Here is a 16,472-nt window from a genome sequence, read left to right on the forward strand (position 1 = left end):
TGCTTTATAAAGTCTCAGCATTATATCCTTGCTTTTATATTTTTGTCCTCTCAAAATTAATGCTAACATCACATTTGCCTTCCTCACCACAGACTTGACCTGCAAATTAACCTTAATGGAATCCTGCACAAGCACTCCCAAGTCCCATTGCAGCACGTCCCTACGCTGCATTGCAAATGATGCGTTTTACTGTATGTTTCAATGTACGTGTGATAAATAAATTAATCTGAATCCGTGGTAGTTCAGAAATGTGCCTCATAGAATCATAGAGAACCCATTGGCCCAACTCATCCGTACTGACTAAGATGTCACCTCTAAGTTCATCCCATTCGTCCATTTTTGGCCTCAACAGAGTGGATGTGGAGGGAATGTTTCCTATGGTGAGGGAGTCTAAGATATAGCCTCAGAATAGGGGAGTGTCATTTTAGAACGGAGATGAGAAGGAATTTCTTTAGCCAGAGAGTGGTGAATCAGTGGAATTTGTTGCCACAGGCAGCTGGGGAGGGCAAGTCATTGAGCATATTGATGGCAGAGGTTGATAGATTCTTGTTTAGTCAAGGCATGTAAGGATATGGGGAGAAGGCAGGAGAAGGAAGGCAGGGTGGAGAGGGAAAATGGATGAAATGGCAGAGTAGAAGGATGGGCCAAATGGCCTTATATCTAATCTAAACTTATCCTATCCATCTACTTACCCAAACATTGTTAATGTACCTGTCTCAATTAGTTTCTCAATGATGTTTTGGGAAGACAAGAATCGCTGGACTTGTAAGGGAAACCATATCTCATTATTGTGTTTTGCGTCTTTGAAGTCCAGCAAAAAAAAAGGATACCTGCATCTTTTCCTACGATAAATCTTCAATATTCATGTTCCACCCCCCCCCCATCAAATTAACTGGTCAAAAACTTTCACTGTTAGGTAAACACACACAAAATGCTGGAGGAACTCAGCAGGTCAGGCAATGTCAATGGAAAGTCGACGTTTCGGGCGAATACCCTTCATCAAGGCATGAAGGAATGGGGGAAGGGAAGTCTTTTGTGTGTGTTGCCCTGCAGAATCTATTGTGTTTATATTATTGGTAGGTCAAACATGTTAAAATTCCTGATTCTCTCAAGCCTACTTCGATGGTTGAGAGGAGCGAATATAAGTTTCAGTACTTCAATTATTCATATACGATGACGTAATAAAAATACCCTTTTCCAGGTAACAGATTCAGTTTCTCTTCAGTAAAATTGTTTCACTAATTCCTTTCAACTTCTTCCACCGCCCCAGGTGCTCTCACCTGAGATACTATGTCCATGACGTCAATGCACACGGAGTGGCAAGGCAATTGGACGCATGCGTTGTGAGCGTACACCGCCGGCGTCGTTGCCGGCATGCATAGACAGAGCCTGCGCGACCAGAATCCCGCCCCCTGAGGCTCGCTGTTCCGCCCATTGCCGTGGCTGGACGGATTGCGCATGCGCGTTCCATGGGCAGTTGGAAGCGTCGGTAGCGGGCGAAGGGTTCGCTGCGCACAGAGGGAAAGATGCCGCTGGGCTTAAAGGGGAAGTGGAAGCACAGGTCGCGGGACAGCACTACCTTGGTGGAGAACGAAGGTGGCGCAGGCTGGCGGGGTGGTGGGATCGGGGCGTCTTCCCCGAGCGCGGTCGGCGGGGCTGGGCTGCCTGCGCCGCCGTCTCACGCCCGGCCCAAACTGATCTTCCACACGCAGCTGGCGCACGGTAGCCCCACCGGCCGCATCGAGGGTTTCACCAATGTCCGTGAACTTTATGCCAGGATTGCCGAGGTGTTCGATATCCCCGCCTCGGAGGTAAATGACCGCTGACGAGCTTTCAATTGCCCTCTTTTCCTTGACCTTCTAGTGCTTCCTTTTACTTCCCATTCCTCCTTTATATCAGCCCTCTACCCTCTTTCCCAATGTCCCGCGCACCCCCTCTACCCCCTTTCCCAATGACCCGCGCACCCCCGCTACCCCCTTTCCCAATGACCCGCGCACCCCCTCTACCCACTTTCCCAATGACCTGCGCACCCCCGCTACCCCCTTTCCCAATGACCCGCGCACCCCCTCTACCCACTTTCCCAATGACCCGCGCACCCCCTCTACCCCCTTTCCCAATGTCCCGCGCACCCCCTCTACCCCCTTTCCCAATGTCCCGCGCACCCCCTCTACCCCCTTTCCCAATGTCCCGCGCACCCCCGCACCCCCTTTCCCAATGACCCGCGCACCCCCGCTACCCCCTTTCCCAATGACCCGCGCACCCCCTCTACCCACTTTCCCAATGACCCGCGCACCCCCTCTACCCCCTTTCCCAATGTCCCGCGCACCCCCTCTACCCCCTTTCCCAATGTCCCGCGCACCCCCGCTACCCCCTTTCCCAATGTCCCGCGCACCCCCTCTACCCCCTTTCCCAATGACCCGCGCACCCCCGCTACCCCCTTTCCCAATGACCCGCGCACCCCCTCTACCCACTTTCCCAATGTCCCGCGCTCCCCCTCTACCCTCTTTCCCAATGTCCCGCGCACCCCCTCTACCCCCTTTCCCAATGTCCCGCGCACCCCCGCTACCCCCTTTCCCAATGACCCGCGCACCCCCGCTACCCCCTTTCCCAATGACCCGTGCACCCCTTCTACCCTTTTCCCATTTAAACCCCGCCCCTCTCATTGACATGCACCAGTTTGAATTTAAACCTCTGTCCCCTCTACCAAAATTTACTCCCCTCCCACTTTTCTCCATCCAGTCCCTCCTTCCCTTTGACCCTTGCCCTCTTCCCCTCCTTTTCCCTATGGGTTCCTAATTGCCCTCTACCACCACCTTCCTGATTGACTCCAACTTGGCTTTTCACACTCCTCCCCCATAACCCATGGGCTCTTCTCTTGTTTCCATCTCTCAATAAATGGCCCTCCTTTGCCCCCTTCCAATGGAAACTCTCTACTTTGTCCCCTCTCCGTTTGGACCACTTCTGCCTCCTTTCCTATACTCTTCTCCCCATTAATTGCCTCCCCACTCCTTTCCTCCTTCCTCTCCAATTGGGTGTACTATTTATGTTCCATTCATTATGACTCATACTTTGTCAACCTCCTCTCCCTCTTCATTGAACCTGTCTCCTCCCCCACCCCCCCATTTGAATTTCTTCTCCAACTGGCATATTTGTAATTCTCCAAATGTTCAAGCACCTGTTTTGAAACTTCAGCTGGTTTATGGGAGAGCTTGTATAACTTCACTATGAACTGGTACATCTTTACTTTCATGGTAAATCTGCGGTGTTCTAGACATGTACATTCTTAAGGTAGATAGGTCTTCCCCTCCAGCAATCACTGGTTTTTATTTGAATGGTTACAGGAAGAAAATGCAGAGTTGACTTACCAAAAGTGCTTATTATAGCACATTCCATTTCCCATTGAACACTTAATTAGATCAAGCGAAGTGTAACCACTGCTGTTGACTTGCCTGCCATTGGTTGGGGTCGACTATCTGTCTACGTGGTACGAAGCCAGGGCAGCATGGTGGTTATTCCAACACTCTACAGTGCTGGCAACCCAAGTTCATTTCTCACCACTGTCTGTAAGGAGTTTTTACGTTCTCCCTGTAACTGTGTTGGTTTCCTCCAGGTGCCCTGGTTTCCTCCCACAGTCCAAAGATGTACCGATTGGAAGGTTAATTGCTCATTGTAAGCTGCCCTGTGATTAGGCTAGGGTTAAGTCAGGGTTTGCTGAGTGGTGCGGCTTGAAGGACTAGAAAGGCCTTTTAGGCGCTGATAGTAAATATATGGAGGGCAGGCTGTTACCTGTGCAGCCGGCTCCCCCCTCCATGATCAGTCCAAAGACTGATACAGTTTGGCATCAGCGGCATCACAGGAGTTGTCAGTTAGCATTGAACTTAGCATTGGACTGCCTGAGGGACTCTGTTTCCTGATTTTTTTTCCCCTTGGGGTTTACTCCTGAAGCCTTCCTCATGAGTGGGTATAGCTGCAAAGCCATCAGAGTTTTCTTTCTTCTAGGTGAGCTGCCAACCACGGCTGACGAGCCTCATCTGACCAAAGTGACTGGTTTTAAGGTGCCAATAACCTGACTTTGCCCCATATCCTGTCATAAGAACATCAGAAATAGGAGCAAGAGTAGGCCATCGGCCCATTGAGCCTGCCCTGTCATTCAATAAGATCATGGCTGATCTGTCTGTAAACTTAGCTCCACCTACCTGCCTTTTCCCCCATAACCCTTAATTCCCCTACTACGTAAAAATCTATCTAACTGTATCTTAAATATATTTAGTGACGAAGCTTCAACTGCTTCCCTGAGCAGAGAATTCCACAGATTCACCACTCTCTGAGAAAAACAGTTTCTCCTCACCTCCGTCCCAAGTCTTCTCCCCTGAATCTTGAGGTAATGGCCCTGTCAGTTGAAATGGTTTTGCCAGGCTTAGTAGCTCGGCCACATGTGAAGGCCAGGAGCTGGACCTGGTTGTCAGTGGCAATGAGATACGCATGCCAGTGGGAGCTTTTCCCCATTCCCACCCCTGGCTTTGGCAACCTTAAGGTTCCTGTAATACAATGGGCTCTTGTCTTGTTGAGCAGCCTCATATGCAGCACTTTGTCGTAAGTTTTCTGAAAATCTAAGTAACTAACATCCAATGACTACTTTGTCTATCTTGCTTGTTATTTCCTCAAAAAATTCCCCCTCTTCTCCTCACCCCTACAAGCTATAATAACCTTGAGGAAATACAGCAGAGAATTTCTATGCAGTAAGCTCCATGAAAGACCAGTGTAATAGTGGCATGTAAATATTGACAAGGATGTCACAGATAATTACCGTGCTCTTTCTAAACGTTGTTCCTTGAAGGGCAGGCATAAAAATCTGATTAGGAAATTGCTGCCATTGATGGTGCAACACTCACCCAGTGCTGCTCAGAGTTGTTAGTCTATGTGACACAGATTTCGAATTGATTTTGATGAAGACTTAAATGGGGATCAGTCAGAATCAGGTTGTTTATCACTGACATATGTCGTGAAATTTGTTGTTTTGTGGCAGAGTTGCCGTTTCACACATAAATATATATGTACAAAAATAACGAGGTAGTGTTCATGGGTTCAATGTCCACTCAGAAATCTGATTGCAGAGGGAAAGAATCTGTTTCTAGAGCGTTGAGAGTGCACGTTTTCAGGCTTCTGGGACCTCCTCTCTGATGGTAGCAATTAAAACTTGAGGTTAATAAATTTTAAAAGTTACCATAAGAAGATTGTTAATTTGTACTGAGGGAGGGTGGTGTTGAATGCTGAGCTGTAATCAGTAAGCAGCAGCCTGATGTAGCTATTGCTGTTGTCCAGGTGGTCTAAGGCCTGGTGGCAAGCCAATGAGATTATATCTTCTGTAGGTCTTATGACATGATCACCCTGTCAAAGCACTTAATCACAGTAGACATGCCACTGGGTGATGTTTGTTGAGGCAGCTTTCTCTGCTGTTGGGCACTGGGATGATTGACCTTTTGAAGCAGGTGGGAACTTCCTACTGAAACGGTGAGAGATTGAAGATGTCCTTGCACATTCCAGCCAGTTGGTTGGCATAAAGTTTTCAGTACCCTGTCATTACAGCTGCAGGCTTGATGCCTTTTGATGGTTCACCCTTTAAAGAATGTTCTGATGTCAGCTTCCAAGGCAGAGATCATGGAGTTGAAGGATGCTGTGGGGAATCACATAGTGTAGTGTATTTCTCCCTTTCAAAATGTGCGTAAAAGGCACTGAGCTCTTTGAATGAAGCATTGCTGCCATTTGTGTTATTAGGTTTTGTCTTGTAGGAACTAATGGCATACAAACCCTATTACAGCTGCTGTGCTTCCAGTTGTGTCTCTAACTTCAGTTAATTGCCTTTTCGCTCTTGCGATGGCCTTCATTTGTACTTGGACTACTTGTGGGGTTCTGGATCACTGGTTTTCAGTGTCCCAGATTGAACTCTCAGGAGACAGTGAATCTCTTGGTTCTGAAAGACTACGTTCTGGAAAATGTCCACTCATCTGTGCAGTCAGTGACAGCAGTAGCATATTCATTCATATCTGAATATGAGTTCCTGAATATGGTCCAGTCAACTGATTCAAAGCAATTTTGTAAATGCTTATCCTCTCTTGATCATAACTTTAGTTTCAGTCTCTGTTTATATGATTGGAGTAGAAGATTATTGGACTTGCCAAAGTGTAGAAGTGTGATGACACGGTAAGAGTTGCTGATGGTTGTGTAACAGTGATCGTGTGTGTTGGGTCACGCAACACACATAAAAGTTGCTGGTGAACGCAGCAGGCCAGGCAGCATCTCTAGGAAGAGGTGCAGTCAATGTTTCAGGCCGAGACCCTTGACGAAGGGTCTCGGCCTGAAACGTCGACTGCACCTCTTCCTAGAGATGCTGCCTGGCCTGCTGCGTTCACCAGCAACTTTTATGTGTGTTGCTTGAATTTCCAGCATCTGCAGAATTCCTGTTGTGTGTGTTGGGTCCTCTGGTTCCTCAGCTGACATGTTGGTGTTGGTTGTTCAGTGACTTCTTCAAGCTGTCATGGTTGGAGTTCCCCATTGATCAGAACTGGATCTGTGAAAAGACAAACATGGGTTGGATAGAGGTGTCAGAGGGAATGGCAAGGAAAGGGTGTAGATCAAAGCTGGATTTCTGAATTGGCCTTAGGATTTCTGAAGTGTCAATGAACCCATTGTGTTTGCTCTTTTTGCACTATTTGTATATTAATTTATTATAAATATTTAAAAAATGGCTACTTAAGCACTGTCCCAATTAGCCAGTTTCATGGAAAGAAAAAAATACTGTTTAACTGAGAAATGAATTATGTATTTAAATAAAATGCAGAACAAATTAGAACCTTACTAATACCACTACACTACTATAGTTATCAATGGAAGAATTCATTCAGTCGTCGTCTTATCGTGTCCACGGACAGTCTATCCATGGCCCAGCCAGATCTGGACATATTTTTGCGCCTTGGTGAATTTGGCAAGATCTGCAACAGTACAGGGTTCCCCTAGTGATGGGCATTGCAGGAGATGTTGCATAGTTTGTGGCTCAGTTCCACATGTCGGGCTGGTTGTATATCCCCATTTGCTTAGTGACAACTTTGAACGACCTACACTGGTCCTAAGTCTGTTAAGGCACTTCCAGGTTGCTCAGTTGCAATTAGTTCCTGGGGGAAGGCTTTCATCCGGTGCAATTTCCATCGTTGGGGGTTGTTTGAGACTGGCGAGCCGGTCTTTCCGCAAGGCGATGCGGGCTTCAGATGGGGTTGATTGTAATGGAACAACACTGTTCATGAAGCTCTTCATTGACTTTAGGCGGCTGGGTGTTAGGTGTATGACCATGTAGAGGGTGCCTCTCATCTGATGTTTGATGGAGTTGTTCTTTCTTGCTGGCTACCGTTCTTCTTGTATCAGGGGGAGTGATACCCGCCAGGATATATAGGCTGTTGGTGTTTGTTGGTTTTAAACAACCTGTGATAAGTCGGCAGCTTGCATTCAGAATGGCCTCCATCTTCCTAGCATGAGTAGATCTTTCCCATGCAGGGCAGGTGTATTTGGCAGTAGAATAGCAAAGAGCAAGTGCACTGGTTCGCATCGTTTTCGAGCTTGCTCCCCACTTTGTGTTAGTGAGCTTATTCAGGAAGTTGTTCCGTGCGCTCACTTTTGCCTTTGTCTTATTGATGTGGTTCTTGAAAGTGAGGCATCTGTAAGGGTGACTCCTAAGTAGATTGGGTGCTCACAATGCATCAGTGTTGCTCCACACCAGGTTACTTTAAGCTGTCGTTTGGCTTCACGGTTCCTGAGGTGGAATGCACAAACTTGCATCTTTGATGGGTTTGCGCGGAGGTGGTTTTCTTCTTAGTCGGATGTTGATCCCCCAAGGCCTCAGAAAGCGTTTTCTCCACGGTGTTAAAATCAGTGCTTTGGGCAGTCAGCAGCATATATAACACGGCGTGTGACATCATCTATAGGTTGGTTATTCGTGTAGATGTTGCTCCGCAGTGGTGCAAGCACGCTTCCCTGAGGAAGACCATTCTTCTGAATATGTCGCCTGCTGTGCCTCCCCACCTAGTTCAACACAGAACCGGCGATTCTGAAGCATGCTTTCTCACAGCTCTGTTAAGTGAATATCTTTTGTCATCTCTAGGATCTTGCAGAGGAGACGTCTATGGTTCACTGTATCGTAAGCTGCTGACAAGTCTACAAAAACAGCATCTATTACCATCCCTTGCTCAAAGCCATCTTCAATATATTGTGTGATGTTGAGCAATTGGCTTGTTATTGATCTGCCGGGGCAGAAACCTGCTTGCTCTGGACTGATCTTCTCATCTACAGTTGGTGCTATCCTATTGAGTATCAGGTGTTCAGACAGCTTATTGATGTGGAAAAGCAGTGAGATGGGCCAAAACTCTTAGGATCTGAGGGATCTTTTCTGGGCTTTAATAGTGCTATTACATATGACTTCTGCCAAGTATTAGGTAGCTTGTGTGTTGCCAGACAGTGGTTGAACAATTGTAGGAGCCATTTCTTTGCTTGCTGTCCAAAATGCTTTATCTGCTCCGATGCTATGTTGTCAAGACCAATTGCTTTCCCTTGTTTTAGACTAGATAGACCAATTTCCAGCTCTTCTGTGGTGAGTGGTCCAGTGAGGCCAGGGTCATCGCTGTACTTCTTCCTATCTAGTTGTGCTCTTGGTTGTTTTTTGATGGTTGTGCAACTTGGTTAGCAGACACATTGGGATGTTGGGCAGCTTTCTTGGGATTGCCTCCAAGTTTGCGTATGAGAGACCATGCATTCTTGCTGTTTTTTGTAAGATCTGTTGTCTCTATCAAGGTGTTCCAGGTGTTTTGACGCTCTTGAGAGATACTTAACATCACCCTGTCACCGGTAGATACTGTTTCCTCTGAGAGGGGGTCAGATTCAAACATTGAGACATACTCCCTGTGGAGTTCAACATTCTCTTTGGTGAGACCAGAGATGTGGTGTGCTCTACAACCTCGGGGGATATTCCTTTTGGCTGTTTTCTGGACAGCTTTTGCTAACAGGTTGTAGTGCTCAGGTAGTGGTTTAATATGTTTAACCTTATGGTCAAGTGCTCTTGTGAACCCGTTCCAATCGGCCGCCTTGTAGTTGAGGCGCCTTTTGAATGGTATGATGGTTGGTAACACTGCTGCATTTATCTGAATACCAATAGGACGGTGCTGTGTCTGTGGTATTGGGTCTGTGACAGGCTTCTTGCAGAGGCCAGCGATGTCATTGCTGACAATGGCAAGATCTGGGTTATAACTGCACTTCCAGCAGGCACTGTGGAAGGAGGCTAGCAATTTAGGATCATGGATGAGACTAAGTTGGTTAACGTCCATCCATTCATCGTTGTTAGACTCCTTGTACCCCCAATGGGTACTGTGGCTATTGAAGGCTCCAGTGATGATCTGTGGTTTACTGTGCAGGTTGGATACAGGGTTAGAGAAGCTGAAAACTGTGCCCGGTGGCTTGTACACTGAGGTCACAACTACTTTGCTCAGCTCTACAGTTAGAATTTCGATGTTGTCCTCCTCTGTTCTACGACTGAACCATCTCTAACAAATACAGTACTGCCATATTGTCGATAAGGTCTTTCAATAACCAGGAACATTCCTGGTATTTTTGGGCGGTTGTTTTAGCTTCCTCTGTGTGTCTCCTGCAGGCAGAGGGCATCACACTGCAACTCGTTGTATAATGTAGCGAAGATGTTTTGTTTAGCTGCAGAAAATCCTTCAACGTTAGCAGATATAACAGTCAATGCCGGTCTTGAAAAAGACTGGTGTTCCTGACATCGACCTGTGTCTTCAGGCATGATCAAATCAATGATACAAAAATGTTGAATACACTACTTGCTGTGCGTGGCGGTGGTAGAATTCGTTCAAATGGGGCTGCGACGTGAACTTTTCTACCATGACCCCATTCATGCCCTGTTCTATTGATTGACTGTAAATGAACAAAATCAGCACAGATACCTAGTGCAGGTAATGGACTGTCTTCATACAATGCATCCTCCAAATCTTAATTTTCTTTATAACATTCAAGATGATTGTCAATACCTTCATAATTCCTAACTTGTTGAAGTCACGAAATCATTTGTTTTTCACTTCTGCTATTTCTGGCATCTCTAAGCCTGAAGGCTTGAACTGTGGAGAGCTAAACAGTTCTGAATTGTCATAATGCTTATTTCACAACTATCAGTGACAATAATTTCTGCTTTTTGAACACAAACACACACAACTGGTGCTATTTAAAAACTGATTGCTGTAAGCATGGTGGTGTGCGTAATGGCCATGTAAGTGTACAACACTGACACTAATTAGAAACTCACGTCAAAGTTGCTGGTGAACGCAGCAGGCCAGGCAGCATCTCTAAGAAGAGGTACAGTCGACATTTCAGGCCGAGACCCTTCGTCAGGACTAACTGAAGGAAGAGTGAGTAAGAGATTTGAAGAGAAACGTCGGCTGTACCTCTTCCTAGAGATGCTGCCTGGCCTGCTGTGTTCACCAGCAACTTTGATGTGTGTTGCTTGAATTTCCAGCATCTGCCGAATTCCTGTTGTTTGCGTCTTAAAAAACTAATTAGAAACTGTTTAGCAGGTCTCCTGTCCCAATTAAGCAGCACAGTGTCCCAAATAAATTAGGAGAATCACAGTTATTTTCTTAATTTAGTTCTTGTTCTTTAGCAGTTGTTCCAAATAGATGGCTAGCCCAATTAACTGGAATCCATAAACAAGGGAAAATCTGCAGATGCTGGAAATCTGAGCAACACACACAAAATGCTGGAGGAACTCAGCAGGACAGGCAGCATTTATGGGGAGAAAAGCTTTTTGGGCTGAAACCCCGAATCCTGCCAAAGGGTTTAGGTCTGAAATGTCAACTGTACTTTTTTCCATGGATGCTGAATGGCCTGCGGAGTTCCTTGAACATTTTGTGTGTTAACTGGAATCCTGTGTGTGTGAGTGTGTGTTTTTTAGTAGGAGCCATACACGGATGTAGTATCACTTCTCAAACATCCATGTTCAAGGTGTTCATATTCAAAGTACAGAAGCAAATTTATGATCAAAGTACATATACAATGTGCAACTCTTGAGATTCATTTTCCTGCAGGCAATCACAGAACAAAGAAAATACACTAGAATTAATGAAAAACTACACAAAGACTGACAAACATCCAATGTGCAAAAGGCAATTTGTGTATATACAAAAAATAAATAATACTGAGGGCATGAGTTTGAGTCCTTGAAAGTGAATCCAAGGACTTTAAAGCAGATAAATTAGCCCTCGAACTCCTTATTTTTGTCAATTTGTGTGCTTGGACCATTTCCTATATTAACACAGTGTTAAATGTGCAAATTTGTTACTATATCTATGAGCACTTGAAATAGGGCTCTGATAATTTTCACTGTTTAAAAATGTCCCTTCAAGTTACAGTCCCCTTGAGAATACTGATAGACGCACATCCTGAATTTTTCTCCCACATGATACACCCACAGCCTGCAAGTGTATCTCATATCCTGTCTGGATCTGTAATTTGATCTGGCACATTGAGCCAATAATTCTGTCAATCTTTTTTCCCCCCTTGTTTAATATAATTATTTACACTAAAGAATTTACTATGAATAATTTGGCTTGCACTCTTTCCTGGCTTTCTGTTGATAAGTTTCTCAAATAATCTTTGGAAAAAATGTTTGTGATTGGAACATGTTCGGTCTTTAAATAAAATTGGTAATGTTGAATTGAAAAGTATCTATTGTGCTGTTGAAGATTGAGTCTTCATAGTAATAATGATGAACTAGCAAGCAGGAGATCTTGGATGCCACGACAAACTGTCAGGTGCATGACGAGGGAAATCCTCTACATCCTGTTTCTAAGGAAAATGATTTTATGCTTGAAGCAGTTATCAACTCTTAGAGTTTAATGCTCTAATGTTGCTAAGGAAGGTTTTCCTATTTTGTTTGAAAACTGTCCACAGAAAAACTATTTTCAGGAAACCTTTCTTGCTGATCTTGTTTCTTGGTGCTTATGAAATTAACACAGTACTAAATATTGTTTGTTTTACTTACACAACATTTGAGGTTACTCCTGGATAATCGGTTGAACATGTTTGAGGAGAAGGTGTAGAGATGCAAATACTCAGGTGAATAAAGTTAAGCAACACACACAAAATGCTGGTGGAACGCAGCAGGCCAGGCAGCATCAATAGGAAGAAGTACAGTCGACGTTTTGGGTCGAGCCCCGTCGTCAGGACTAATGGAAAAAAGAGATAGTGAGAGATTTGAAAGGGGAGGGGGAGACCTAAAATGATAGGAGAAGACAGGAGAGGGAGGGATGAAGCCAAGAGCTGGGAAGTTGATTGGCAGAAGGGATACAAGGCTGGAGACGGGACAGAAGGCCTTGGAAGAAAGAAAGGGGGAGGGGAGCACCAGAGGAAGATGGAGAACAGGCAAGGAGTTATTGTGAGAGGGAAAGAGAGTAATAAATTAGGGATGGGGTAAGAATGGGAGGAGGGGCATTAACAGAAGTTAGAGAAATCAATGTTCATGCCATCAGGTTGGAGGCTACCAGGATGGATTATAAGGTGTCGTTCCTTCAACCTGAGAGTGGCTTCATCTTGACAGTAGAGGAGGCCGTGGATTGACATATGGGAATGGGACGTGGAATTAAAATGTGTGGCCACTGGGAGATCCTGCTTCCTCTGGCGGACAGAGCGTAGGTGTTCAGCGAAGCTAACTTGTTTTTAAGTTCTGATCCACAATCAATGTGGCATAAATTTTGAAGTAAAAGGCATTTTTAAAACATTTTTGCACAATCGTCACTGGTAATTTTTAATGAAAATTTGATTTTTGGATTCCTTTCTGAAAAAGTGTTACACAGTTAATATTGCATCTGGCCAGTGCACAAGTTGTGGATCACCTTTGACTGTGTGGTTCATTTGAGAGCCCTTATTGCTGAAGTCTGCATTGTAAAATTAGTCATTGGATTTTTGAACACCTGTCACCCATGACCGTTGCTGAGACAAATTCCATTCTTTGAGTACTTGCCTTTATGCCAGGTTTGTAAATGAAAATGAGAAGGAAATTCTGTCCACTTTGAGGCATAGTGGAGATGATCTTCACTGCGTGCCTTTCTTTTATCTCACTAATGATCTTGTCTCCCTCAGTGAAAAGGACCTCACATTTGGTTTTCCATTAGATATTCATCTCAATTTTGTATTTGCTCCTTGATGACATGAAAACCAACAGATCTATTATGGAAGCTTGCCAATGCTGCTTGCATGCATCCAACAGTGCCCTTGGGTCAGATGCAGTGTCATCAGTTGGGGATCACTACTCCCTTAGCTCTGGTACATCTCCTGGTGGTGGAGCAGCGGCAAGGACGTCTCTCTGGCATCCCCTGCAGCTTCCAGTGGGGTTAGTCAGTTCCCCAAAATTTGCCCTTTCTCCTTAGCCACAGCCAAAAGCTGCCCTTTTCTGCCTCTTAAGCCAACTCTCTGGTGGCCATTGTGAGCCTCATTCCATTCGCTGCCATATCATTGAGTAACCTTGTCTTCAATGTGCCGACAAAGCCCCGGCATCCTACCTCCATGGGGTAGGTGGTGGTCTTTTAGCCAGCTTTCTTACACTCTACTGCGAAGTCTAAGTACTTCAGCCTCTTCTGCTCATGGGCAGCCTCCACTCCTTCCTCCCGTTCGATGGTTTACTTAATGAGGAGGACTGTCTTGGTGGACATAGACCACAGTACTATGTCTGGGCAGAGATATGTGTTGGTGATTTCCATGGGAAGCTGCTGCTCTCTGCTGAAATCTACTTCATGTTCCACTCCTTGCCTGATGGAGCTCTTGGGTGGGTGCATTGAGCGCTCTTAACTTACCAGCCTTAACAAATGGGATGAGTTGTCGTCCCACTGGGAACAGCTGCTTCTCACATCTTGACTGCAGATCTCTAGGATCTCTGCTGCTTTAGGACCTGGTTGTGTCACCATCTGGAGCGCCCTTGGGACAGTGCAGTCTTGCACTCTGTCAGGATGTATTGGAGGTTGACATTAGTGGTATCACACAGGGGACGGCTATCCTCACTGCTGAACCACTAGTGAAGATTTCAGGGGCAAGGCAAGGTATCATAGGTTCCCCTCGTGAGGAAGTTGAGTCTAACTTGTATCTTCCACAGGTTAGACAGGCTGAATGACCTATTGGTGGTGTCCTCCCATGTTGTCCAGCTTCCCTGGCGGCCCTGTGCCACTGCCTTCACACTGTAGTGCTCTTGCTCTGTCTTTGTCACTTCCGCGACCATAGCTTTCCTCTTTCTTTGAGGCCTTGAACTAGAAACATGCTGCCTGCCCCCAGCCAAGTCCTGTATGTCCAGACTGGACTCTGAAGGCATCCTCTTGGTGCTGCCGCCTGCTGATGGCTTGAGCTCTCAATTTATGGCTGGTATGGATTGGGGCATTGGCACTCCTCACCAGAAGTTTGGTTGTCTCTCTCAGCTCAATGACCATTCAGGTTTTCTCATGCTTATACCCCAGGCTGATGGATTTCAGTGGCAGCTGCAACATCTTCTGGAAGAGGCAGTGTCCAAGAAATACTGAGGCAGCTCCAGCCATTTCTGGATGTACGAGATGGCCATCTCATCTGCCCTACTGGCTGTTGATGAGGGAACTTTACACATTTTCGGGGGCCACATCACTCTTTGGTACAGTCTGAACTGATAGTACCACACTTTGTTTTTTGGGTAGTTGGCTCTGGTTGATTCTGGCCAGGCCCTCTGTGAGCTGCTTCTGTGCTACTTTTTCCCATCTGTGTGTTGGAGTGCTGTGTGGTGTGCTGCCTCCCAAGGCTTTGGATGGGCTGCTTAGCCAGCAATGGGATTTCCTCACCTACAACAACAAAGGTAATGTTGTCACTTCTGATCCCTTTTTGAAGGGATAGGCTTCGCAACTTGGAGGGCTTTATATTCATCCTTGCTCATGTCCTTAGCTCATCTGGCCTCTTCAGCAGCTTTCTTGTGTATGCAGTCATCTGAAGGATGCTTGTGACATCATCCACATAGCTGCTCAGAGGAGGAAGCCTCTGTCCTGATTGTAGCTTTATCCCTCCAACCACCTGCCTTGCTCAGTAAGGATGATCCCGAAGACTGTCTTTGAACAAGATGGTACATTCCATTGCAATGCTTACTTTGAGCTGCTGCCACCCCCTTGTAAAGTCTGAAAAAGAGGAGCCCATCTGTAGGTCAGTGAAGTAATTGGAAACCAGGCCTCGAATGCAATCGGGAATGTAAAAGAGCTCCATTGCAAAGTTGATGAGGTGGTGAGGCACTGATCCATAGGCATTCGCAAGATCCAGCCATGTGACATGTAGTTCACCTTTCTCACGCTTGGTTTGTTGGATCTGGTCCCACATCAATGATGCATGCTGCACACCTGGAAAGCCTGGAACTCCTGCCTTCAGGCAGCTGGTGTCAGTGTATCCATTGCCCATGAGGAAGCAGGTTATCCTCTTTGCCACGACAGAGAACAAGATTTTCCCCTCCGTATTCAGCAGTGCAATGCTCCTGAACTGGTTAATGGAACTGGAGTTCTGCTCTTTGGGGATGAACACTGCCACAGCTCTTTGCCACTCTGTTGGGATGTGCTGTTTTTTCCAGGCAGATCTCATTAGGTTCCACAGTATCTTTAGCACACAAGGGCAGTTTTTGTAGAGCACTGATATCAAACAAGGCAGCAATATTGTCCCAACAGTTTTCTCAGGGTTTCTGGCCAATTGTTGCATTTCAACTCCAACAAACCTCCTGTGGGATGGAGCTGATCTTTGGAACTAATGGGAAGCTGTCCTATCTTCCATTGTGTCGTGACTAGATTCCATTAAGAATTAGAATCGGATTTAATATCATCGGCATATGTTGTGAAATTTGTTAACATTGTGGCAGCAGTACAATGCAATATATGATAGAGAGAAAACTGAATTACAGCAAGTGTATGTAAATTAAATAAATAGTGCAAAAATAAAAAGTAATGAGGTTCAATGTCCATTCAGAAATTGGATGGCAGAGGGGAAGAAGCTATTCCTGAATTGTTGAGTATGTGGCTTCAGGCTTCTGTACCTCCTTCCTGATAGTAGCAATGAAAAGGGGGTGTATCCTACGTGGTGGAGGTCCTTAATGATGGATGTTGCCTTTGCGAGGCACCGCTCCTTGAGGTTGACCTGGATATTATGGAGGCTAGTGCCCATGATGGAGATGGCCAATTTCCAATTTTGCAACCCTCTGTGGCTTACTTCGATTCTGTGCAGTAGTACCGCCCCACCCCGAGATGGTAATGCAGTGAGTTAGAATGTTCTCCACGGTACATCTGTAGAAATTTGTGAGTATTTATGGTGACATACCAAATCTTCTCAAACTCCTAATGAACATAGCCATTCTCTTGCCTTCTTTATAGCTGTGTGATATGTTGGGT

At 45.7% G+C, this 16,472-nt stretch overlaps 1 protein-coding gene across 1 annotated transcript in view; it reads left to right on the forward strand.

The window, feature by feature from the left end:
- Positions 1-1,467: 1,467 nt before the first annotated feature.
- Positions 1,468-16,472, forward strand: part of gipc2 (GIPC PDZ domain containing family, member 2) — an 81,406-nt gene continuing 66,401 nt past the window's right edge. The window contains exon 1 of the mRNA XM_063065057.1: positions 1,468-1,811. Coding sequence (XP_062921127.1) covers positions 1,527-1,811 — 285 coding nt within the window. The 5' untranslated portion in view covers positions 1,468-1,526. The remainder of the gene's footprint in view (positions 1,812-16,472) is intronic.

This window comes from Mobula hypostoma, chromosome 12 (genome assembly GCF_963921235.1).
Source record: "Mobula hypostoma chromosome 12, sMobHyp1.1, whole genome shotgun sequence".
Lineage (NCBI taxonomy): Eukaryota > Metazoa > Chordata > Chondrichthyes > Myliobatiformes > Myliobatidae > Mobula > Mobula hypostoma.